General features: G+C 39.5%; 2 protein-coding genes across 2 annotated transcripts in view; both read right to left on the bottom strand.

Moving 5' to 3' along the window:
- The window catches only part of LOC138370692 (uncharacterized), a 3,626-nt gene extending 2,203 nt beyond the window's left edge, over positions 1–1,423 (bottom strand). Inside the window, exon 1 of the mRNA XM_069335301.1 lies at positions 1,364–1,423. Within this exon, the coding sequence (XP_069191402.1) occupies positions 1,364–1,408 (45 nt within the window). The 5' untranslated portion in view covers positions 1,409–1,423. The remainder of the gene's footprint in view (positions 1–1,363) is intronic.
- An 8,762-nt stretch (positions 1,424–10,185) lies between these two features.
- LOC138370731 (uncharacterized) overlaps positions 10,186–25,000 on the bottom strand; it is a 24,757-nt gene continuing 9,942 nt past the window's right edge. Inside the window, exons 3-5 of the mRNA XM_069335330.1 lie at positions 22,876–22,946; positions 10,437–11,138; positions 10,186–10,203 (exon numbers count right to left, since the gene is read on the bottom strand). Coding sequence (XP_069191431.1) covers positions 10,186–10,203; positions 10,437–11,138; positions 22,876–22,946 — 791 coding nt within the window. The remainder of the gene's footprint in view (positions 10,204–10,436; positions 11,139–22,875; positions 22,947–25,000) is intronic.

The raw sequence follows: 25,000 nt of genomic DNA, 5'->3' as shown, positions 1-25,000 counted from the left end.
GACATATGGGTTTCCGTCATTTTGACAATATTCAGGAATTTTGCAAAAATAATGGCATTTACTATTTTTAAAAGATTATTAGCAAATTTACAGAAATGGTGCATTCGGAAGACAAAACCAATTTTTCACTTTTGACAATTGAGCACCTGCTACATCCAGATTCTAGGGAGGAAAGGAAGGACGATCTTACTGGATCCCATAGCCTCTCCGAGGCACAAACCAGGCTTTTACACAAACCCCCCCCCCCTGCACCCGAGCTTTTTAAAATAGTAAATGCCACTATTTTTGCAAAATTATTACGAGATCTATTATTCTAGAGAATAATGCATATAAATGCATATATGCATATAAATACAAAAGTAAATCAAATCTTATCCTTGTATAATATACAAGCTGATGTGAGATCCCTGTCTACAGGTGGACTGGAACTATTATCCAGTAGGCAGTCTACTGTATTTTATCAAACCGTTATTAGTATAATAGATCTCGTAATAATTTTGCAAAAATAATGGCATTTACTATTTTTAAAAGATTATTAGCAAATTTACAGAAATGGTGCATTCGGAAGACAAAACCAATTTTTCACTTTTGACAATTGAGCACCTGCTACATCCAGATTCTAGGGAGGAAAGGAAGGACGATCTTACTGGATCCCATAGCCTCTCCGAGGCACAAACCAGGCTTTTACACAAACCCCCCCCCCCTGCACCCGAGCTTTTTAAAATAGTAAATGCCACTATTTTTGCAAAATTATTACGAGATCTATTATTCTAGAGAATAATGCATATAAATGCATATATGCATATAAATACAAAAGTAAATCAAATCTTATCCTTGTATAATATACAAGCTGATGTGAGATCCCTGTCTACAGGTGGACTGGAACTATTATCCAGTAGGCAGTCTACTGTATTTTATCAAACCGTTATTAGTATAATAGATCTCGTAATAATTTTGCAAAAATAATGGCATTTACTATTTTTAAAAGATTATTAGCAAATTTACAGAAATGGTGCATTCGGAAGACAAAACCAATTTTTCACTTTTGACAATTGAGCACCTGCTACATCCAGATTCTAGGGAGGAAAGGAAGGACGATCTTACTGGATCCCATAGCCTCTCCGAGGCACAAACCAGGCTTTTACATAACCCCCCCCCCCTGCACCCGAGCTTTTTAAAATAGTAAATGCCATTATTTTTGCAAAATTATTACGAGATCTATTATACTAATAACGGTAAATAAATAATAAATAGTAAATAAATCAAAATCAGTTACATTATTTTATCTTATTCATAGCATAAATGTTCTCGAAGATTACTAAAAAGAAATTGAATTAGACTACAGCAAATTGGCAAACTTTACCTTGTATCTGTTTCCACCGAGTTTGTTTGGGGCGTTCTTCAACATATCAGCAATACTTGTCTCAACATCTCTTTCAGTTGCATTAGTGTGGGTGTTGATACAGGCTTCTGGAAATTTATAAGAATTAATTAATATATATAATTATAATTCACTTTGCTATTCCCCATTCCACAGTCCTCTCGTCCTTCCCACTTCCCTGTCCCCACATCATCCCCACTATTCCCACTTCCCTGTCCCATCGTCCTCCTTACCATTTTCCCCTCCCCTGTCCTTCTTCCTCCCCCACCATCTCCCATTCACCTGTCCCTTTGTCCTCCCCAGCATTCCCCTGTCCCCACCATCCCCAACTCCCCAGTCCCCTCGTCCTCCCCACCATTACCCTCTCCTCTGTCCCCTCGTCTTCCCCACCATACCCCCCTCTCGTCCTCCCCACCATTCCAAACTACCTCATCCGATGCATTCTATAATGGTCTGATGCTTCCATCAGAAAATTGGGAACATCAAATGATCTGATATTCCCATCACTGAAAAATAAGAACAGCTAAAAAAATGAAATGAAAAAAATAAAAAAATAAACTATACTCATGAAATGAACAGTATGGTAAACAACACAGCTCAATTTCAATGCAATGTCACACAAAATTATTAAATCGAAATGAAAATAAATTGAAATCTATGAAAATTCAAATTATCAATACAATCGGAAATATTGAAATAATATCGCAACATAATATAGTGTGGGTTGCTCTTACGTGCAACAGACGGTGCTGTTTTTCAAAAAAGGCATGGTTTTACCTGTCACAAGTGTGGCATCTATACTTATACTCACGAAATGAACGGTATGGTAAACAACATAGCTCAATTGCAATGCAATGTCACAATAACATTTAATAACAATAATAACAATAACATTTAAATATACTTTAAGATATAATCTAGAAGAAAATAAGAACATTGAAACGGTTCATGAACTCGATTTCAATAAAGGACACTATGGGGAACTTTGAAAAACAGTTAATGAGTATAATTAGACAGACTTGTTGCTAGGCAGAGGAGTAAATAATGAGATATATGGCAAATTTTGCAAAATATACGGCACACAAACATTCATACCCAAACAAAGCAAAATGCTAGGTAAGAACAAAGCAGTTGGCCCGTAGGGGCCAACTGCTTTAGAATTGCTTTTAAAACTTTAAAAAAATTCTAAAATTCTAAAAAATTCTAAACTTTAGAATTGCTTTTAAATACATAGGTCAAAAAGTTTTAAAAGTTTTAAAAGTTTTTTAAACCTCTCGTGTATCATGAGTGTGTTAAAGCATCAGATGGTGCATTCAGATGATGAATATTACCTAGTTCCTTCATCTGGGAAGAATGAACACATATTGGTGCATTCGGATGATAAAAACTAACTACTGTAGTTTAATTGATCAACAGACTGTATATCATATGCAGACTGTATGTGGATCTGCGGGCCACTCCAAACAACAGCCTGGTGGACCAAGCTCCACCAGGGCTAAAGCACAAAGTGATATAGATGTGATAGAGAAACTAGGTCAAATGGAGGAGTAGGTCTGTATATTAAACAGCACCTGACGTGCACAGAGCTACTAAACTCAATGTGGTGGTAGAGTGGTGGGGGGGGGGAAACATTGCAGAAAAAAACAAAAATACAATTTGGTCAACAAAACAGCATTGTTTAAAATAGAAGACATGGGTTGTCATTTTGGGGGTAAGGTAGGTTACATTGAGTTAATTAGTTAGTACTTAGTTTTTATCTTAAACTGGTTGGGAGAGGTACAGTGTTGCTGTGCTGGTGAAAGAACACCTAAAGGTAAATTAAATAATGATTGCGAATCCACAAGAAGTTGACATAATATCGCTAGAGATCTGCAATCAGGATGATAAACTTTCCTTAAAGAATTTGACAAACACTTGCTGATAGGACATGAAGTAAATGAAATGTATGTCAAGTTTTGTGAAATATATGATAAAAGCACAACAAAATTTGTACCAAAGGAGAGATGCAGAACTAGGAAAAGGGGTTTGTTCAACAGAAATTGCGAGAGGGCCTGAGACCCAAACACACACAAATGGAATCAATATATAGCAAGAGGCCAAACCCCCAAACATACAAGCGATGCAAAGATGCGAGAAACAGCAGCAGCATTAAGGAGAGGGACTTAAGGACCATAAATAAAGTGTGAAAATAAACTCGAGTAAATTTTTTTAACTACTCTCGACAGTGAAGAAAAACAAATATTCAGACGATTTGTGTTAGAATCATTAATCTTACACTTTCGGTCATATTCAACAACACAAATACATACACACACATTCCTGTTGCTGTAGCAAGTGAAGAATTACACACACAGATCACAATAACGTGATGCATCAAATGAACAAATCCACAAGGGCCGTGACGAGGATTCGAACCTGCGTCCGGGAGCATCCCAGACACTGCCTTAATCGACTGAGCTACAACAGGGTAAAAGGGTTGAAACCGAAGTTCTACTGAACTTACTGGATCCCATAGCCTCTCCGAGGCACAAACCAGGCTTTTACACAACCCCCCCCCCCCCTGCACCCGAGCTATGTCAACAGGCCGTTCTCCCTCTTCGCCCTTCCGAATGCACCATATCAGTAAATTTTTTAATAATCTTTTAAAAATAGTAAATGCCACTATTTTTGCAAAATTATTACGAGATCTATTATTCTATAGAATAATGCATATAAATGCATATATGCATATAAATACAAAACATAAATACAAAAGTAAATGTAAATAATTTTACCTTGCACCTAGATCCACCAAGCCTGTATGGCGCGCGTTTCAGTACTTCGGAAATCTAGAACTATCTTGAATCTCTAATCTGCAATGAAACAATACATATTATTGCACTTACCAAAACATGGATGAATGTAGAAAATACAGAACTATTAGCTGAATATCAAATAAATGGATTTAATCTATTTCACACAGATAGATATATTACACCGTGTATATTAGGTAATACCTAACATACACGCCTCCACACACACTACATTTGAAATGTAGTCTCAAAAAGACTACATTTCAACAGCAAAGATTACTCCATAAAAAAATAATTAAATTATTGACCAACATGAGAGAGGGTTAGCCAACATGAGGGTTGTGTTGATTGCCTGAAAATATTTAAATTGTGTAATGTATTGAATGGCATTTTTCAAGTTACAACATTTTTTAAATTACTGAACTAGGTTCTAGGCTTTGCTAGGCTTAATTCAATTATTACAGATAAGCCTAACCTAGCCTAGAACCCAGTGGGTTTTCTTCCTATTGGGGAGTGTTGTACATGCCTCGCCTCCACATACACACTAGCACAGCCAGGCCTCGCCTCCACATACACACTAGCACAGCCAGGCCTCGCCTCCACATACACCAGCACTGCCAGGCCTCGCCTCCACATACACACTAGCACAGCCAGGCCTCGCCTCCACATACACCAGCACTGCCAGGCCTCGCCTCCACATACACACTAGCACAGCCAGGCCTCGCCTCCACATACACACTAGCACAGCCAGGCCTCGCCTCCACATACACCAGCACTGCCAGGCCTCGCCTCCACATACTCACCAGCACAGCCAGGCCTCGCCTCCACATACACCAGCACTGCCAGGCCTCGCCTCGCCTCCACATACACCAGCACTGCCAGGCCTCGCCTCCACATTTAAACCAACCAAGCCCACAAATACGTTAACATGGACCAGCATTACACCGTCTAACATACTCTGTCAGATGTAACAACTAAATTTGTGAATTCAAGACCAAATCTATTGTATAACACAGTGTTAGTACGAGAAAAACATTACTTACATTCGAAGCCGTGTTTTAAAATGGCGGCGGTCTTGTACTGACGCTCCAAACTGTGTGTTCGTTTGCGTATGATGAACGTGTGACAATTTACTACAACAATTATTTAATTATTCTTATTCTTTATTTTAATATTTTTAGGGTACATGAAATTTCAAACTTATTTGCACACAATAATATAATTGCATTGTCATAACCTTTATATATTACGGAAAATACGATGACATGAACGAAGTCAAAGTGAAGTTGAAGTCAAAGTCATTCGCCGAACGTATTAGTCATTTTTTTTCATACATACATAGTTGATTTACAAACATAATGTTGGATTTATAGATAGAGCTAGTGCATACAATACCTGAAGCCACTATAGTAGGCCTATATAGCATTTCAGGCAACCGGGCAGTATATATGGACCCCTTACTCAAATCTCTGAATATGTTAGATATTAAGTCCCTGCACATACTCTCATGTGTATTTTATATATATAAAACGCTGCACTGTAATGTCAATCCTGACCTTAAAAGCTTCCTAGAAGGTTGTAACAGATCCCATGAGCACCACACCAGAAACAAATACCTATTTGATATTCCAAGAGTACGACTTAGTCAAACTAGAAATGCTTATTACAAATCAAGAGACCTCGAATGTGGAATGACCTTCCCAGTTATGTTAAAAACTGTACCTCTCCCAACCAGTTTAAGATAAATAAAGATAAATTTATAAGTTAAGAAAAATTCCACAAATCAACAACCCTGTTACTGACCCTGTATTTACCCAAGTCTTTCCTAAATCTAAACTTATCCAATTTATACCCATTGTTTCGTGTTCTATCTTGTGTTGACAATTTTAATACCCTATTAATATCCCCTTTGTTATATCTATTCAGGAAATTGTGGTTGATCTCGAACCCATTGATAATGTGACGACTTATACAGAATTTTGTAACTATATCATCAAGATTGTAACCAGCTTAGCTAAATGTAGTGTGGGGTTCAGTCCCTAAGCCCATATATGTGCCTCTCTAACCATTTAGGTTACAGGGCAAAAACATAAAAACAAAGGTAACTGCAGAAGGCCTATTGGCCCATACCAGGCAGCTCCTATCTATAACAGATAAACACTAAGTACTACCTAATTAACTCAATGTAACCTACCAACCTAACCCCCAAAATGTCAATCCATATCTTTTATTTTAAACAATGCTGTTTTGTTGACCAAATTGTATTTTTACTCTTTTTCTGTCATGTTTCTCCCACCCCTGTTTTTTCCCTTTTTTCTTATTTTTTCTCAACATAATTCATACTTTAATTATGCGGATCAGGACATCACCTGATCAAACACATCAAACATCGTTTGACCACCATCAAACACACACATTTCGTGTGTGTTTGACGCTCACTGATATGTACCAGCGTTGTTTTATATATGGTGCTATTCTATCTTACGCTTTGTTGCTCTTTTTTACCTACGGGCTCATAGAACATTCTATTGCGAAAACATTGGCACAAAAATGAATGACGTACATACAATAATAATGTCAGGACAGTGATATAATTATAAACTTTCAAAGCACTGTATCGCCCATGTGTCGTCTTGTCACCAATACTGGGTAACAGTTCCGCCACTTCCCACACTCTTGCGGGTGGGCAGCGACCATTATTCTACGTTTATATTCATATCACCGTGTTGGGAATTTCATTGCGAGTACATTGATACCAAAATTAACGCTGTAGGACAAGTGTGGAAGTGATAACAATCCCAAGAGTAAAAACATTTTGTTGCTCTTGGGCACTCACGGCGAGTCATCTACGTAGGTATTTATTGGGTGCTGGTATTCATATAACTTTTGGTGACCGTTTTTGCTGATTTTCTTCTAGAGAATGTTATTGCGAACACGTTGGTACCAAAATGAAATACATAGCTCGAGAACTAAGGTCAGGAGAGTAAAAAGAGTATACACATTTTTGTTTTGACGCTTAATTAAGGTTATTGTGAGTACTCATCGCCTGCCTAGAAACTGGAACTAGTAATTCCATCTATCATACATATCATACAAGAGGAGCCACACATCTATGGATCATCCAATAAAATCAGCAGACTTCTAGATGTTACTACTGCTCGGCTTAGACTCGGTTACAAGTATCTCTGGGAATTCTCATTATCTGCTGATGTAGACCTGACCAAATGTAAACTGTGTCAACAAAATTATTCGCACACCCTCCGTCACTATGTGATGGAGTGCGAAAAGATACATGAATTTAGAGACAATTCTATAACCAATGTTCCAGCGATGTGTCAATATTTCATTCAAAATGATCTGCTACCAGAAATTTTAGCCAAATATCCCCAGTTTGCTAACTGTAGATAACAACTAAGTGATTGTAACCTATCCACCGCTGCCCACTGGATGGGGGACGGTGTGCAGGACAAACATATAAATTTTGATACTAGCTCTCCACATATGTCAGTTGCTTAATTTAGAACCTGTACTTGAGGTCGATCTCGAACCCATTGTTGATGTGATGACTTATATTGAATTTTGTAACTAGCTCATCAAGATTGTAACTTGCTTAGCTAAATGAATTGTGGGGTTCAGTCCCTGAGCCCATTATGTGCCTCTGTAACCCTTTCCACAACCGCCCACAAGATGGGTATGGGGTGCATAATGGGGTGGGGTGTCTTGGCCAAACGTGCCACATCAAAACCACAAGTTGACATTGAATGTGAATTAACAATGAGACAAGTAAGATTTATACTAATACATTTATACTAACTCTGTTGAGCGTTGACCATTTATACATCAAATCTGTTGATGTGAGCACTTTAGTTTAGTCTGCCGTTTAAAGAAAAAAAGAGCATATCAATGGTATATCACAGAAAACGAATTTATCATAAACTCATGTATTTGTCTTATCATATTGAACTGCATTCATATTTTTAATATATAACAATATGAATATACAAATTTCTGTAAATCCCCTACCTAGTTGGAATCTGTGGAAATGAATGAGCAAATGTGCTGGCTGAAGGCGCTGAAGGAAACCACATTGGTTTCATTTTGGATACAAATGTCCATGGAAATTCAAAATGGAAACTAATTATATAGTTGAACCTGCAGAGACGAGTTTAAGAATCTGTGTTGAGAGTGATGGACACAGCCTTCACAATTATACTTCAGAGAATGTAAACATCTAAGAGTCATTAGAAATATGTGTAGAATAATAAACCCTACATTGTTTGAGTTAGGGAAAACACCATTTGTGATATATAGATACTATAGCTGTTCCTAAAGATTCACCCTTTTTTGCACCAGCAAGATAACATATAAGATTTTAAGAGTTGACGAATGTTAATATTCTTGTTTGATAAACTGTGAACTTGAGACATAGTTAATAAGAACATATTAACACAACAAAATGTTTTCAAAATCCTTAACACCACTTTCCAGCAACTTATATAATTTATATAAATTATTTTAGAGAATAATACATAAATTATATATTTAAACATGATATAGTGTTTAGTGGAATGTATAAGGAGTCAAATTGTGTTAAAAAGAGCAATTTTTAGAAAATTTGGAAAAATACTTTTTTCTGTTCAAATTATAACTAAATGGATTATAAAGGTTTCACTCAGCCAATATATATCATTCACAATTTATTAATGAATTTTACAAAAAAACACCATAAATTTTATATTTAAACATGTAAAAACTATTTGTTTTACATTTGGAAGAAAATAATTGTAGAAAAACAATTTATAATTAAACCTTTGTGTTTGGATTTTTTGAGTAAAAGTTTCTCAAAGGCTCTCCTGCACCATTCTCAATGCAAATCATTCCCACACCTATGGCAAGAGATAGGCGAACGTTGTGTAGATGATTTGTGTTTGCTGGGTCCCAGGTGTACGGGGTCAGCTGTGGCACCTGTCTCTGTGGTCATCATCTCCAGGGCCTTCCTGATGGTCTCCTGCACCTGTCATTACCAACACAAACATTAATGGTGGAGGCTGAGTCTCCCAGGTGTACGGGGTCAGCTGTGGCACCTGTCTCTGTGGTCATCATCTCCAGGGCCTTCCTGATGGTCTCCTGCACCTGTCATTACCAACACAAACATTAATGATGGAGGCTGAGTCTCCCAGGTGTACGGGGTCAGCTGTGGCAACTGTCTCTGTGGTCATCATCTCCAGGGCCTCCCTGATGGTCTCCTGCACCTGTCATTACCAACATAAACATTAATGTGGAACCTGGACTATAATGAAGCATCAGGCTCTGAGTAAAGTAACTGAACTACAATGAAGCATCAGGCTCTGAGTAAAGTAACTGGACAATAATGAACCATCAGGCTCTGAGTAAAGTAACTGAGCTACAATGAAGCATCAGGCTCTGAGTAAAGTAACTGGACAATAATGAACCATCAGGCTCTGAGTAAAGTAATTGGACTATAATGAAGCATCAGGCTCTGAGTAAAGTAACTGGACAATAATGAACCATCAGGCTCTGAGAAAAGTAACTGGACAATAATGAACCATCAGGCTCTGAGTAAAGTAACTGAACTACAATGAAGCATCAGGCTCTGAGTAAAGTAACTGAACTACAATGAAGCATCAGACTCTGAGTAAAGTAACTGGACAATAATGAACCATCAGGCTCTGAGTAAAGTAACTGAACTACAATGAAGCATCAGGCTCTGAGTAAAGTAACTGGACAATAATGAACCATCAGGCTCTGAGTAAAGTAACTGGACAATAATGAAGCATCAGGCTCTGAGTAAAGTAACTGAACTACAATGAAGCATCAGGCTCTGAGTAAAGTAACTGGACAATAATGAACCATCAGGCTCTGAGTAAAGTAATTGGACTATAATGAAGCATCAGGCTCTGAGTAAAGTAATTGGACTATAATGAAGCATCAGGCTCTGAGTAAAGTAACTGGACTATAATGAAGCATCAGGCACTGAGTAAAGTAACAGGACTACAATGAAGCATCAGACTGAGTAAAGTAATTTGACAATATAAGTAGTGTTTCTCTACACTGACCACAGTTTAGAGAAACACCAAGATGACAGTTGACTTTATTAATAAAAATGTTTCAGGTGTTAGAGCAAAAAGTTTCCTATATATAAAGTCTACTCTCATCTTGATGTGTCTCCATGTCAAAAGTGTTTATATAGAGGCAATACTACACACAGTTGGGTGAGAACAATGTTACCTTCAGCAACGTACCTTCACTGAGGTGTGGACAGTCTTGACATCTGGGAAGAGTTCCTGGCACTTCCTGAGCCAATTTTCTACCTCCATGTTGCATTGGTCAACTTCATTGATGGTCATGAATACTTCCTGGGCTGTGTTGACTGTGTCGAGGCTCCCCAACATGGCCTGCAGCTGAGTCTTCCCTTCCTCTCCTTGTGTTGTCATATCCACCACACTGGTATCCTCCAGTTCCAAGAGCTTCATTGCTGACTTGTTCTGCTCTACCAGAGCATAGAGTCTGTCCTGGAGCTGGAGATGGTGAGTCTTCCAGTCCCCCAGCTGCCCCCGGTACTCCCCCAGCTGGGACAGTACCTCTTCACAGCTAGTAATGAGGCTGCTGATGATGCTCTTCTGCTCCTGCACCATGGAATGTAACTTCTTGCTGATTCCTCTTACAGGAGCTTTAATGGGTTTTGCTGGTAACGTTTTCTCTGGTACAACCTCGATACCTTTTAGTTTTCTGATAAGGGCCTCCATACCATAATTAATTGTAAACTGAGTAGCAGCTGTGGCAGCATGCTGGGCACGGCAGCTGGGGCAGGTCAGCTGCCCATTCTTGATAGCATTGTTAATACACTGGGAACAGATTGTGTGTCCGCAAGGCAGTGTGCGAGGCCGTAGCTGATTGTCATCATAATTGTTAAAACACACTGAACATTCCTCTGGGTTGTTATCCTATGGAAAAAAATATTTGGTTAAGCTAGAAGAATTTACAACAAAAAGTAATATTACGGTACTGTAATGTATTTACCGATACAAATTACATAATATTTACATAATTTCTTTGTACAGAGGAGCCTCGGTATTTGCAATGCTCATAATTCGCACTTTTCGGTATTCAGATGCTGTGTTCATGTTCGGTATTCGTCTGTTTGCTCGGCATTCAGATGTAAACACGCGTCCCTGATGCATCAGTTTCACCGTAGCTGTTGTTCAGTGCACAACCTACTACACTTTTCTCTTGGATATTTTTTATATTCTTATTGTAAATAAGTCACCATGACACCTATGAAAGTTTGTAATATGAGCCTAGCAAAAAGAAAAATGGTTAGAATCATGATACAGATGAAGAAAGAACTCACAGCTAAATATGAGAGTGGTAAACGAGTGTCAGCTTTTGTTACAGAGTTTGGTATGCCTAAATCTAGTTCTCTATTAAAATAAATGTATGCAAAATGAGAGAAAGTGAAAACCTTTTCTTGAAATTATCACCTTGACAAACTGTGTTACAAATCTGTTGAATGACAGTGCTATGGCTAACTTTAAAAACATTTTAATGCACAGGCAAAAACAATCATCCTTGGACAAGTTACTAATAAGGAAAGCATTCAGTGAGTGTAATGAGGGAAACAGAAAAGAGAAAGAACATCAGAAGCACAACTTCCAGAAGTTTTAATGTTAGGGAACTCCCCTGCCAAAGAACATCTCTCTTCCTCTGCCTCACTAGTTTCCACATATGCCATCAACTCTCCAAAGTACAGGTAAAGTGTAGTGTGTTAGCATTTATTCCATTTAATTATTGTGTAACTATACAGTATTTATTTTTGTGGTTTGGAACTGATTAATCCAATATACATTATTCCTTACTAGCTGTACTTGGCCACGCATTGTTGTGGCTCAGCAACGCATGTGCGTTGTTGAGCCACAGCAACCTTCCCCTGTCTCCCAGTCCTCCCCACCATTCTCCAGTCCCCTCATCCTCCCAACCATTCCTGCCCATACATCATTGTTAGTAGCTCTGAGATTTTATGCAAGTGGAAGTTTCCAAAGTGTTATTGGAGATTCAACTGGTCTCAGTCAATCGAGTGTATCAAGAATAATAACTGGAGTGACGGAAGCTCTCTACAGAAAAGGACTAGCAGAAATAAAAATGCCAACAGAGATGAATGAAATTATACAAACTAAGTTAAAATTTAATAATATCAGTAGGTTTCCCAATGTAATTGGAGCAATCGATTGTACCCATGTCCCCATTAAAGCTCCAAAAGTTGAAGAAAACATATATGTAAATAGAAAACAATATCACTCTTTGAACATTCAAGTTGTGTCAAATCCTGATAATGTAATCATGGATTTCTGTGCAAGATACCCTGGAAGCACTCATGATGCTTTCATATGGGCTAACAGCAGACTCCATATCAGATTTGAAGCAGGAGAATTTGGCATTGCCTATTTGCTAGGTAAGATATGCATTTTAAATATGACCTTCATTTATAGTACAGTAGGTTGCCTATTTGTTATTTATCGAGTCACAACAAATACACTATACAGTCTATAAATAAAAGTTGTTTAATATTGAATGGTAACAGCTTACTGTATTATGAATAGTATAAAGAAATTTATTCATGTTGATTTTATATTAAAGAAATGACAATGTGTTTTAGCCCTGATATGGAGAATGAAAGTGAGAATTTTGAATGGAAATCAGCAGAAATGTGTTTAAATATACATCATGTGTCATGGGTGTACCAGAGATTACAAGTGGATGATTAAGTTAAATATGGAAGGAAGTGGATTACATTTTGGTTGTTTTGATATGTCAGTTATATGCCTCTGAACATTAAATGAGAATGATGTATGTAATGCAAGAGGTAATCATATGACAGAGGAAGGTAACCAACCACTTCAGATGCTAGAATCAAATAGTGTATGAAAGAAAGTGTGGGTTTAGGATTAGTGAGTGATTTTTAAAGATGTATGCACATTTTATAAATTAAATATCTATGCAGGTGACAGTGGCTATCCCTTGCAACACAACTTACTTACACCCTTCACAAACCCTGAAAACCCTCCAGAAGAGCTGTATAACAGGAGCCATGCAAGAACAAGAGTGGTAATCGAGAAAACTTTTGGCGTGTTAAAATCTCGGTTTAGGTGTCTCCACAGGTCTGGTGGTAGTCTTCAATATGAAACAGATAAATGTGCAAAGATTTCAGTTGCATTTATGTTATTGCACAATTATTGCATTGAGCAAAGAATACCTCTTGAAGAGATCATTGATGGTGACTTTATAATGAATGAAAATGTTGAAGGTGGAGCACATGAAAATGGGCACACACAAAGAAGGGAAGTAGTAAGGAATAATTTCTCATAAATTTTTATTTCAAATCATACTTATATAACAAAGTAAAACATGTAATTGAAAACACTACATAATGGAACTTTTGTATAAAAATACAAGCACAGTAACTCAAGAATTTATCAATAAGGAAAATCAAAAACATTTATAATTTGATTCATAGATTTATTTGTAAGTTATCCTATCAATTTTTACCTATTAAATTCAATAGCACATACTGTATATGTAAGTGAAACAGAAATATACAAACAAACTGTTACAAACATGTACCTGCTGATTTGGAAATATTATTTATGCTGCTATACTTTATATGGAAAGTCAGATACCTGAGGAGAAATATATGCATCTGACAAAAGACCAAAAATTTGTGTGAAAAATATATCAATAAATATTTATTCATAGACACTAAGAAATGTGGTACATAATATGGCTGGGTAAATTTTTGGTTTGTAAATAACTACTAGTGTTTGTTAGCCAATGCTGTGTACACACAGCATTGGCCTTAAAATTGAATTATTTTAATTATAAAATAAAGTTGCTTTCAATACAGTACAGTGTATAATATACCTTACATGTAAGGGAAAAATTAAATAGAATTTTGTTTAAATGATATACACAAAACAATGATATAGGCCATCAATATGTTGCCCTTAGACCAATTTGAGGTGAAACATATATTAGGGATGTGATAAAATAATTATATCTTTGCCATTAATCTTTTTGCCAATAAAAATGTTTCTTTTTCTGGTGTTTTTTTCATATTGTCACTACTTTGAACTCTCAACAATTAAACCTAGCAATTGATAAACATTCTTTAATACAAAAAACATGTAAATATTTTCACCAAACATCAGTTGACTATATGAGGTAGATTGGTTATTAAATTACACTATATACTATGCAAGTCATAGCCAAATTAATGATATGAATAATTGTTACATTTTAATGTTTCAATATTGTTCTTATTTAAAATTGTTATTACAAAATATTATAATTTCTTATCCTATTTTTAGAGATTATAATTAGAAAGATTTAAATAAATTTCATAGTGCCTGATTATTTTTCATACATTCTACCAACTCCCATATACCTTTGGATATATCCTTGAGGGATTTGTTTAAGTCCTGTACTTCTTTAACCACCTCCTTGAAAGACTTGTTTCCTACATCTACTGCTTTTGCAACCTCCTTTAGGGACTTGTTCCCTTCATGTACTTCTGCAGCCACGTCCTTAAGGCTGCTGGCACTTTGTGTACAACATCTATAAGATTTTCATGCAGCATTAACACTTGTTGTGTTGTATTATGTTCTGCAGTCATTTATTTTTTTCTTGTATGCGTACTAGAGACTGTACTAGAGATTTAACTCACCAGTTTTTCTCATTTCCCGGGCATTTTCTGCCAATTTTTTCTTGACTGAAGATTTAAGATCCTGAAATTTCTTGCGAACATCGGCTTGTTGTCTTGAGCAGAGACCAACACCACTTACAGCAACAGCTACTTGGCTCCAGGCACAGTGTTTATCATGGGTAGTGACTTGTCTTGATAGCTTCCCAAAAATTATGCTTTCTCTCTTCTTAACCTCATCAACGAGAACTGTCAGCTCCTCTTCACTGAAGTTTGCTTTCCTTTTTATCCCAGACATTTTCTTTGTCATATTTATTTATGAATACTAAGAGGATGTAGTATGTTTTTTTGGGTTCTTGATGGTAGGTGTAGTTTGCGTGAAGTTTCTATTCTCTCGATGACTGCACGAGTACAAATGTTGGGAGACGCGTTAATGTTGAGAATGACTAGGTTTCAAAAGTGTTTGATGTCTTGTACTGTAGATGAAGTGAATAAACAAAAACAGAGGCGTGTTAGAGGGAGACGCCACACTGTAGGACGGGGTGGTTTTGTGCTGGCGTCAGCTAATCCTTGGTGCTGCGGCCAGACACTTGTTTTCTGTGTTTGCCTGTTGGTTGCGCCAACTATGAATGTGGCACAGGTCAAATGTGGCCACTTTAATTGTTGGTCACTGGAGATATTTAGCCAGTGCTTTGATTATTGGATAATTTTCATGTAACGAGATGTCACCTAGTAATATACACGATGGTAAAGGTTATTTTAAGTGCGCTATTTTTTTTTATTTACTCTGGCACTACGATGTCGAAACCAGTGAAGGAGATAGTGTTTGATTGTTTCAGGCACATGACTGGATGCACAGATCATTTCTTCTTCTTGATAGTAGGTAGAGTTTGCAACAGATGATTTTTCTGACAACAATACCACGAGGAACCACAATGTTTACATAACACAGCTGATATTGCATTAGCGTGATTGGTCAGGTTAGAAATGTAACAGTCACTCTGATTGGCCAAACGAAACACAGTAGTGACCTCTGTCGGCACGTAAGTGAACAAGACCCAAAACCCAAATATCTTCCTAAGTGGACCTTATTGAATCGCACCTAAGTATCTTATTAGGGCGCACTTAGGAACCTTCGTAGCAAACCCACTTACGAAGAAATACACAGAGCTTCCTGAATCTAGGTCCAGGCCGCGGGCCGTACCGTATTAATCCCATACGGCTGTGGCTCGAGGCGCATGGTGTAGTCGGGGGTGGGGGTGGGTTGTGTCGGGAGAGAGGGGAGCTTTGGGAGGGACCACCTGGGGGGATAAGGGGGATGTGGAGTGGCCTATACACTACAGTACAGGAATTACCATTAATTTTAGAACAATTCATCATAGCCAAAAACAAAAGAAATACTAGAATACTAAATATTTTTTCCAGTGTTCTGACATCAATTTTCGTGTTACGTCTTTCATTTTGGTATCAAATTGTGCGCAATCTAAAGGCGCATATTTTAAAACTAATCCCATCATAATAAAACAATAAATAAACTTTAACAAATATTTTAACTTTTGGACACTTTTTAACGCTCAATCACGACAAAATTATTTATATCTTTCCAGTGTTCTGACATCAATTTTCATGTGACGTCTTTCATTTTGGCATCAAATTCTGTGCAATCTAAAGGCGCTCATTTTGAAACCACACCCAGATTGATCAGTTAAAATTGTAATTTTTAACAAATATTTTAATGGATGATTTCAGACCGCGTCATCCGAGACGGCCCAGGAGAAAAACGGATGTCACTGGAAAGCGACATCGGAGTGCGAAAGTGATAATTATTAATACACTCACCAACACAGGTTAGTGACAACTGTTATGAGCCTCATAATATCCACCCCACCCAGTATGAGAGTTATAGTATTCCATACTTATACCCTGTTTGGACTGCCTTATAACCCATTAATATGCAATACAACATGTGTAGTTAGGTAGGTAGTACTGAATTTATAAGTGTTTCAGGCTCTCCAGACAACAGTATTAACAAAAACTCCATGATTTGCTCATCATCAGCTCTACTGAACTGCCTGAAGAACAAGAAGGTCAAAATTGTTCAAGTGTAGCCCATCAACTGATTACATCAGAGATAAACTTTAATGATACTATTAAATCTATCAGAATAGATAAAAACAATCACCACAGCACCAGGCAGATGCTCACTAAACTAGCTTATTCCAATGATAAGTAAGACGTCATTCAATCAGCTACAAATATAAAACCAATCTTTATATTAATGAGTGCCTTACCAAGCAGCGTTGATCCTCCTCTACAGACAGCATCATATTATATTAATGAGTGCCTTACCAAGCAGCGTTTATCGTCCTCTACAGACAGCATCATATTATATTAATGAGTGCCTTACCAAGCAGCGTTGATCCTCCTCTACAGACAGCATCATATTATATTAATGAGTGCCTTACCAAGCAGCGTTGATCCTCCTCAACAGACAGCATCATATTATATTAATGAGTGCCTTACCAAGCAGCGTTGATCCTCCTCTACAGACAGCATCATATTATATTAATGAGTGCCTTACCAAGCAGCGTTGATCCTCCTCTACAGACAGCATCATATTATATTAATGAGTGCCTTACCAAGCAGCGTTGATCCTCCTCCACAGACAGCATCATATTATATTAATGAGTGCCTTACCAAGCAGCGTTGATCCTCCTCCACAGACAGCATCATATTCACAAACAAAACCTAAATCTTATCAAGCAGTGCTACACCAGGAATAGAACGATCATTGGTAAGAAAGAACAGGCAAAAGACATGAAATAAAAAGTGCCCAACAATTACTGGCTTTCTTTGTTGATTGTGACAGAACTGGAAGTCAGCGAACTTCCAATGTTATTGTTGAGAGTAACACATGAGTGACCAAGCCTTACTGAGAGTAACACATGAGTGACCAAGCCCTACTGAGAGTAACACATGAGTGACCAAGCCTTACTGAGAGTAACACACGAGTGACCAAGCCCTACTGAGAGTAACACATGAGTGACCAAGCCTTACTGAGAGTAACACATGAGTGACCAAGCCTTACTGAGAGTAACACACGAGTGACCAAGCCCTACTGAGAGTAACACATGAGTGACCAAGCCTTACTGACAGTAACACATGAGTGACCAAGCCTTACTGACAGTAACACATGAGTGACCAAGCCTTACTGAGAGTAACACATGAGTGACCAAGCCTTACTGAGAGTAACACATGAGTGACCAAGCCTTACTGAGAGTAACACATGAGTGACCAAGCCTTACTGAGAGTAACACATGAGTGACCAAGCCTTACTGAGAGTAACACATGAGTGACCAAGCCTTACTGAGAGTAACACATGAGTGACCAAGCCTTACTGAGAGTAACACATGAGTGACCAAGTCTTACTGAGAGTAACACATGAGTGACCAAGTCTTACTGAGAGTAACACATGAGTGACTAAGCCTTACTGAGAGTAACACATCAGTGACCAAGCCTTACTGAGAGTAACACATGAGTGACCAAGCCTTACAGAGAGTAACACATGAGTGACCAAGCCTTACTGAGAGTAACACATGAGTGACCAAGCCTTACTGAGAGTAACACATGAGTGACCAAGCCTTACTGAGAGTAACACATGAGTGACCAAGCCTTACTGAGAGTAACACATCAGTGACCAAGCCTTACTGAGAGTAACACATGAGTGACCAAGCCTTACTGAGAGTAACACATCAGTGACCAAGCCTTACTGAGAGTAACACATGAGTGACCAAGCCTTACTGAGAATAACACATGAGTGACCAAGCCTTACTGAGAGTAACACATGAGTGACCAAGCCTTACCAAGCCATATGCCCTAACCATATTTAAATTTTGATTTATAATTGTATACAAGTTACTAAATATTTCTTTATTATATTATTGGCTTCAATTATATGTAATTTACCCTCTTATAACTTTTACTACAAAGACTTAAATTTTATAGAATATATAATTCTTTTAATGCTTAATTTATCTAGTTATCAGGTTATTCCCTCTCCGCTGATAGAATTACGGTCGAGCCAGAACACGGAGCAGCAGCTGGACCGGGAAAGAAAGGTATTAGGACCCCCACCTCAACAAGTCCTACCGGAAAGCGTCCACCGCGATAGCCTCGTAGGCAAGGGGGAACAGCGCCACAGATAATGGGAGATGCCGAGATCGCGTCGACGCGAAGAGGTCCACCTCTGGGCGCCAGAATGTCCGACAAAGAAAGTGGAAGGAGCTGGTATCGACTGTCCACTCCGTGGATAGAGGAATGATACGTGGCGTGGTGAGCGCTGGTCACTAAGCCCCAGTCAAGAGACGAGGCGTCCGTGAACACATCGAACAAGGAAAGGGGAAGGCGCCATCCACCAAACCCCGAAAACCCCAAGAGGAAGCCAGAGACACAGAAACCGACATAAGGACCCCAGGGGACTAACCCAGTGGTCGCAAGAGCGGTGAAAGGGGCTGTCCTGAGGAAACTAGAACATCCTCCGAAGCCAAACCCTGCCCAGCGGGTAAACTATCATGGCAAATTTCAGGTTCCCGCACAGCTGCACCAGCAACCGCCGAGTGACCCGGGTCCCCCCCCCCCCTCCCTTATAAACCATTAAAAACGGTTTTTAAGTCTTGTCTCCCCCTTAACAACTGTACTGTGCAATGCACTTTGATGCTCTTGACGGGTGGTGCGCAATGAGCCTTGAGGATCTCGACGGATGGTGCACAATGCGCCTCAGGGATCTCGTAGGTATATATCATACGATGGAGGGGCATTTTTTCTGCACAATTACAAATGCATTTATATTATTTTTTCTGGCTAATCCTATGTATATTGAACACATATACCATATTCTGGCAGTTGAACATCCGTACTGTTCCAAGACACTGTGTTACATGCATAACAAATGTGTCCACAAACATTTTTCATATTTACAATATTTCATGTTCAATTATGTACATTTATAACATATTTACACACTGTACACTATCACACACTATATACATCCCCTATCAATACACTTGGAACTCCACGAGTGTGATAATCAGTGAAGCAGTCAACGGGGCATAGGGGAAGTTTGCACTCAAAGCACCAGGTGCAGATGCATCTTCACTTGTGTACCCTACGTTGTGTGTTCTTGCAAACTTCGCAAGCACGTTTACCCTTGTCCCGTTAGCCTGTGCCTGGCATATAACCGAGCTTGAGTACAGCAAGGTGCTCATTACTCCTGAGTCTGTCAGGAACTGCGTGAGGCATTGTTGCTGGCACTCCACATGTGGCAACACAGCCCTTCACCCATACTTTACGAGAGGTTGGGACACTAGAGCAACACTGAATGTACGTAATGGGGGTCTCTTGCCTTATTTCACGAGATACATGTTGAAACAGTTGAGCACTGCAACGTCAATGAGGGAAAAAGAAATTCATCGTCAACTTCACATAATTGTGACGCACTTGACGGCACCAAGCATCATGTCACATTTATCAACTAGCCGCATGTTTATGTTGTAGTCAATGACACAATCAGGTTTATATATTGGGAACCGTGTTGCAAAGTGCACTTTGCCACGGTCCAACATGGAACCGGTGTGAATAGTGGTCAACATATTTACCTCGCGTCTGTCTCTCCAGCACACTGATAACATTTTGTCACACTGTCGCAGCTGGCAATCACCCACTGCAATACCAATGTTAAACACTGGCATTTCCGTCCTGAAGGCCTTGACAGTGTCATATACGCCGGTGTTGTGGTCAAGGAGGATTCTGGTTAGCAAGGGGCTGGTATAGTAGTTGTCAGGGAACAGGACATGCTAACTTGTTCAGCAATGGTTCCATAAGTGTTTTCATGACACGTGAAAACCCTGTGACGTGCCTGAAAATCCGTGAATATCTTGACCTAGTATGTCAACGTCAGTACCTGAATACAGTATCATGTACATGACAATACCAGTTTCGCAGTCACATAGCACGAAAAACTTGAGCCCAAACCGATGCCGCTTAAATGGACTGTACTGCTTGAACGCCAGTCGTCCCTTGAAGAGGACTAGCGATTCATCAATCACGACATTCTGTCCTGGTACAACTTTCTGTACCTGGACAGAATATCCACAACTGATCCTGTCCACGGAACTTTCCTCTCATATCACTAAATATCTTCCACACTTTCCACAGTCTGTCACGTCTATCTTCAATATCATTGTTCTCAAAGTGCAGGCACATGAGAAGCAGCACGAACCTATCACGTGACATGTACCTGTTGAACACGGGAGATGGAACAAGGCTGTCTTTACTCCAATAATTTGGATGATGTGTTCATCTGAATGCCTCATTATCATGCAGAATGCTAAAAACACTTGCATTTCCTCATTTGTCGAGTCTTTCCAAGGTGTCATGCGAGAGGCAGGTAAAATGCCAGAGTCAATGAGAACGTGAGTGTATCTGTTCGTCTCTGCAATGAGATGGTCCATGAATTACTGATCAAAATATTCCATAAAATAATTTATTTCAGCCATATCATCACCTGTATAGAGGAATAAAGATGTCTCACCAGCATCGTTATCATCAAATGTTGAAATTTGTGGGACAAAAGTCTCACAATCCTCCCACACAAGTACACCAGTGGTTTTGGTTTTGGAGTCGTTTTGCTGGACCGCAGCTGACCGTGGACCGGGAGCTCATAGACAATGCGTCAGACATGGTTGCTGCCTTGAAACTGAGGCTCCGCACGGCCCTGGGGCATGCAGGGAATTTAAAATGGTGGACGATCACTGGAGGCCTGAGTCAGGCATTCATTTCGTACCCGCGTCACCTCTCGCCAGCTTTGAATCATACGCTATATATATGAGGTCCTTGAGGCCCATTAACACCACCCGTCAAGCGCTTCAAGGTGAGTTGCACAACCACCCGTTGAGCGCCTCAAGGCACGTTGCACAGTTCAGTGGTTAAACACTGCAAAAATATATTTGCTGTTATTACACTATATGCACACGTTATATATAAGTACTGTATCTACATTTGTGTTTACTATAACGAACCACGGTAACGAATACTATCATCAATAAATAATAGCAGTTACACATGTATTTGGACATTTTTAGGTGATGCTGTGGTCACAAGCTGAACAGCAGTGCTGTTAGCTCATGCTGCGTGCACCAGCCTTCGTTGCTCACTCAGTACTGAGGCTCTCACACCCGGCAATGTTGCCAACGATTTTCTTTTAAATTTCGTTAGTTTACTAGAACCTTGAGGAAGCTGATGTGGACCCCGTGTAGCCGCGGGACTTTTAAATCTCACGTGGTACTTTAAAAAGTATATATATACAGTGTGCGGTGTGCAGGCAGTATATATACAGTGTGCGGTGTGCAGGCAGTATATATACAGTGTGCGGTGTGCAGGCAGTATATATACAGTGTGCGGTGTGCAGGCAGTATATATACAGTGTGCGGTGTGCAGGCAGTTAGACCAAAATTGTATATATACAATTTGCGCTGTTAAAGGGTTAAGGTGCTATGTGCAGTTCTGAGGGTTAATACACTCAACATAACTGGGTAATGACAATATGATTAATACACTCACAGTCACTAGTTAATGACAACATCATGGTTAATACACTCACCATCACAAGGGTAATGACAATATGATTAATACATTCACCATCACTAATGACAACATCACGATCAATACACTCACCATCACTGGATAATGACAATATGATTAATACACTCACCATCACTAGGTAATGACAATATGATTAATACACTCACCATCACTAGGTAATGACAAAATCATGATTAATACACTTACAGTCACTAGTTAATAACAAAATCATGATTAATACGCTCACTATTATTAGTTAATAATATCAATATCGCTCACCATCACTAGTTAATACATCAACATGATAAACACACACACTGGTAGTACAGTAAGAATAAAATTGTCCTTACCATCATTAATGGGCAGAAGTTGTGTTTGCTATCGTCCTGGGTAGCCGAGCAGAGACTGGAAGCAGTATTACCTATTGGGGGAAAATAAAACATATATAAGATTTCTAGAACTAAAATTATTCCCACAAAAAATAATAAATGTTTAGGAAAATTAAATAAAAAAATTAGATATCGTACTATGAGCAGAAGTAGGGAGTGTGAACAAGTTCAAGGAGAGCAGGTAGGAGTAAGGAGGGTGGGCAGGAGTAAGGAGGGTGGGCAGGAGTAAGGAGGGTGGGCAGGAGTAAGGAGGGTGGGCAGGAGTAAGGAGGGTGGGCAGGAGTAAGGAGGGTGGGCAGGAGTAAGGAGGGTGGGCAGGAGTAAGGAGGATGGGCAGGAGCAAGGAGGGTGGGCAGGAGTAAGGAGGGTGGGCAGGAGTAAGGAGGATGGGCAGGAGCAAGGAGGGTGGGCAGGAGTAAGGAGGATGGGCAGGAGCAAGGAGGGTGGGCAGGAGTAAGGAGGGTGGGCAGGAGTAAGGAGGGTGGGCAGGAGTAAGGAGGGTGGGCAGGAGTAAGGAGGGTGGGCAGGAGTAAGGAGGGTGGGCAGGAGTAAGGAGGGTGGGCAGGAGTAAGGAGGGTGGGCAGGAGTAAGGAGGGTGGGCAGGAGTAAGGAGGATGGGCAGGAGCAAGGAGGGTGGGCAGGAGTAAGGAGGGTGGGCAGGAGTAAGGAGGATGGGCAGGAGCAAGGAGGGTGGGCAGGAGTAAGGAGGATGGGCAGGAGCAAGGAGGGTGGGCAGGAGTAAGGAGGGTGGGCAGGAGTAAGGAGGGTGGGCAGGAGTAAGGAGGGTGGGCAGGAGTAAGGAGGGTGGGCAGGAGTAAGGAGGGTGGGCAGGAGTAAGGAGGGTGGGCAGGAGTAAGGAGGGTGGGCAGGAGTAAGGAGGGTGGGCAGGAGTAAGGAGGGTGGGCAGGAGTAAGGAGGGTGGGCAGGTTTGCAGGTTTGCCACCTGCAAACCTGCTCATCCACCCACCTGTCCACCATCAAACCCATCTGCCTGCCATGCATCCATCCAGCCCACCCAGCTCACCCACCCATCTGCCCGCCCACTTGCCCTGCCCACCTTCCTGCCAGGCAGCTACCCACCCAGCTCACCACCCACCCAGCATCACACACTAATTATAGTGTGTGTGGAAATTCAAATTACGTTGGCTGTGATACATAAAGATTGTGAATGTTAATTTTTTTCTTCCCCGGTAAAACTCAGCTAATCCGGATGTTGGGCTGAACTGGATAGGGGTCCTTCCCATACAGTCTGGATAATCGAGTTCATACAGTATATATAATATATTATCCAGGATATATAACCTCTATCAAGCATATTCAGGTCATTTTTACATATTATTTAGCACTAATAACTAACCTTGCTTACAACTATTCTAATACTTCATTTCAAGTTCAAAACAAGGCATACATACACTTATATTATTAAACCTCTTGTCTGGAAATACTTTATATAAATCAGCCAAGCCTACTCAGGCCACACTCACTAAATGAAAGGTTTCTGATCTTTCCATATGAAAACACTCATAATAATGCCAGATTATTTTAACCATTGAGAACCCACGTAATAGTGTGCAAGAGGCAGAGGTGTAATTAACGGAGGGAAGCGCGATCACAAGTTAGGTATCCAGTGTAAGTTATGTCTTATAAGACATTCAGGTATTCATAATTAAACATCTTATGAGAAAATATATAGGATTCTGTAATGAGAAAATGTGGCTAACTCTACAGTAGACGGAAAAAACACCACAATTTACATATTTGAAATCAGAAATTGAAATAGAATAAACCTAACAAATGAGGTATAGAGAAGACTCTTGTAATGTGATTCATTGACCACTTGGAAATTCAAATGCATTTTACCTTCAAATAATACAATGACATACGTTAGCTTGAATTTTCATGGAGTGATTCTCATACATATTCATTCATTCATTCATTCATTCTCTCTCTCTCTCTCTCTCTCTCTCTCTCTCTCTCTCTCTCTCTCTCTCTCTCTCTCTCTCTCTCTCTCTCTCTCTCTCTCTCTCTCTCTCTCTCTCTCTCTCTCTCTCTCTCTCTCTCTCTCTCTCTCCCTCTCTCTCTCTCT

Source organism: Procambarus clarkii, chromosome 33 (genome assembly GCF_040958095.1).
Source record: "Procambarus clarkii isolate CNS0578487 chromosome 33, FALCON_Pclarkii_2.0, whole genome shotgun sequence".
Classification (NCBI taxonomy): Eukaryota; Metazoa; Arthropoda; class Malacostraca; order Decapoda; family Cambaridae; genus Procambarus; species Procambarus clarkii.
This window is presented reverse-complemented; position numbering and strand designations above follow the sequence as displayed.